At 45.8% G+C, this 1,192-nt stretch overlaps 1 protein-coding gene across 2 annotated transcripts in view; it reads left to right on the top strand.

Annotated features, from left to right (window-relative positions):
* Window positions 1-286: 286 nt before the first annotated feature.
* Gkn1 (gastrokine 1) overlaps window positions 287-1,192 on the top strand; it is a 12,367-nt gene continuing 11,461 nt past the window's right edge. Inside the window, exon 1 of one of the 2 annotated variants that reach the window (XM_029535388.1) lies at window positions 287-362. Coding sequence is in view for 1 of the 2 variants with exons in the window: in XM_029535387.1 (XP_029391247.1) it covers window positions 574-585 (12 nt within the window). In the remaining variant the exon portion in view is untranslated. Of the gene's footprint in view, window positions 363-498; window positions 586-1,192 lie in introns of those variants that run through there. The other variant, XM_029535387.1, reaches the window with a different exon arrangement.

Raw genomic sequence — 1,192 nt, 5'->3', positions numbered from 1 at the left:
AAGGAGTGGATGTATAGATTTTAAACAAGGCAGATTTCATTGTATTGTCAGAAATAGAGAAACTGCGGAATTATAGAAGAATCACTCTCCTTCAAGATCGAATAAACCTCAATATATATATATGTTGTTGAGTTGTACGTGTTGTAGAGTATGGTGGAGAGTATAGGTCAGGTTATCCAATCATGAGAGAGGTCAAGTTAAGGGATGGTTTCTGGTTTTGTTTTGTTTTCTTGGAGTTGTTGTCATTTGACCACCCATCAACAGGAGCAAACCAACAAGAAGAGATGGAAATCTGAAAGAAAAGGGAAGTTATTGAATGGAGAAAGCAAAGCCAGAGATGGAGATGCTGGTCTGGCAATGATGTAAGAATATCTTCTCCTGGATGAGTTGTCATGGAGATTAGCTGAAAGGGGGGCAGCTGGAGAGGGGGCAGCTCAAGCCTGATGACATCTGTTAGCTTGGTGCAATGACTACTGGGTTAGGGGTAGGGGACAGATAGACTGAGAGGCCCTGCCACTCACGAAAGGAAGAGAGGCAGCCTGGGCTGCAGACGAGGAGCGGCGAGCTCTGCTGATGCGGTTGCAGGTCTTACGTTTCCTTTTCCTTTTTTCTTTTGGGAGGAGGAGGAGGAGGAGGAGGAGGAGGAAGGGGCTTTCTGGAAAATTATTTGTTCTGTTGTAGATGTGGGGAGACATGAGTGGTATGGACCCGTTTTTATTCCTGAATTTTCAATGAGGCAATCTTTTATTGAGCTCTACTCATGTGGAGGCAGGTGTGGGCTACACACCCTCAGCCCACAGGTACCCCAGACAGTGTCTGCCTGTGTGTCCGTCACTAAGGCATATGAATTCCCTTTCTATGGTCATGACAGCCCCCTATGATAGTTATGGGTGTGTCAGGTATGAAAAGGTTGAGCAAGATTGCTTCTTTTTGAGGAAACACCCATAGCTATGAACTAAATAAAATATTAATTTAGTGGGAGTAGCTGTAGTTTACTGGAACATGGGTGTGGAGAGGAGGGAGGAGGAATACATGGGAGGCGCTGGGCCAAAGCACAGGGCAGGATGCGGGCTCAACTTAAATCCTGTAACACCCCTGCTTCACTGTGTAGGAGACTGTAGATTCTTGGTAAGTTGAGTAGCTCTGATCCTCTCTCTCTCTCTCTCTCTCTCTCTCTCTCTCTCTCTCTCTC

Source organism: Mus pahari, chromosome 2 (genome assembly GCF_900095145.1).
Source record: "Mus pahari chromosome 2, PAHARI_EIJ_v1.1, whole genome shotgun sequence".
Taxonomy (NCBI): Eukaryota; Metazoa; Chordata; class Mammalia; order Rodentia; family Muridae; genus Mus; species Mus pahari.
Note: the sequence above shows the minus strand (reverse complement) of the source record. Positions and strands in the feature narration are given on the sequence as shown.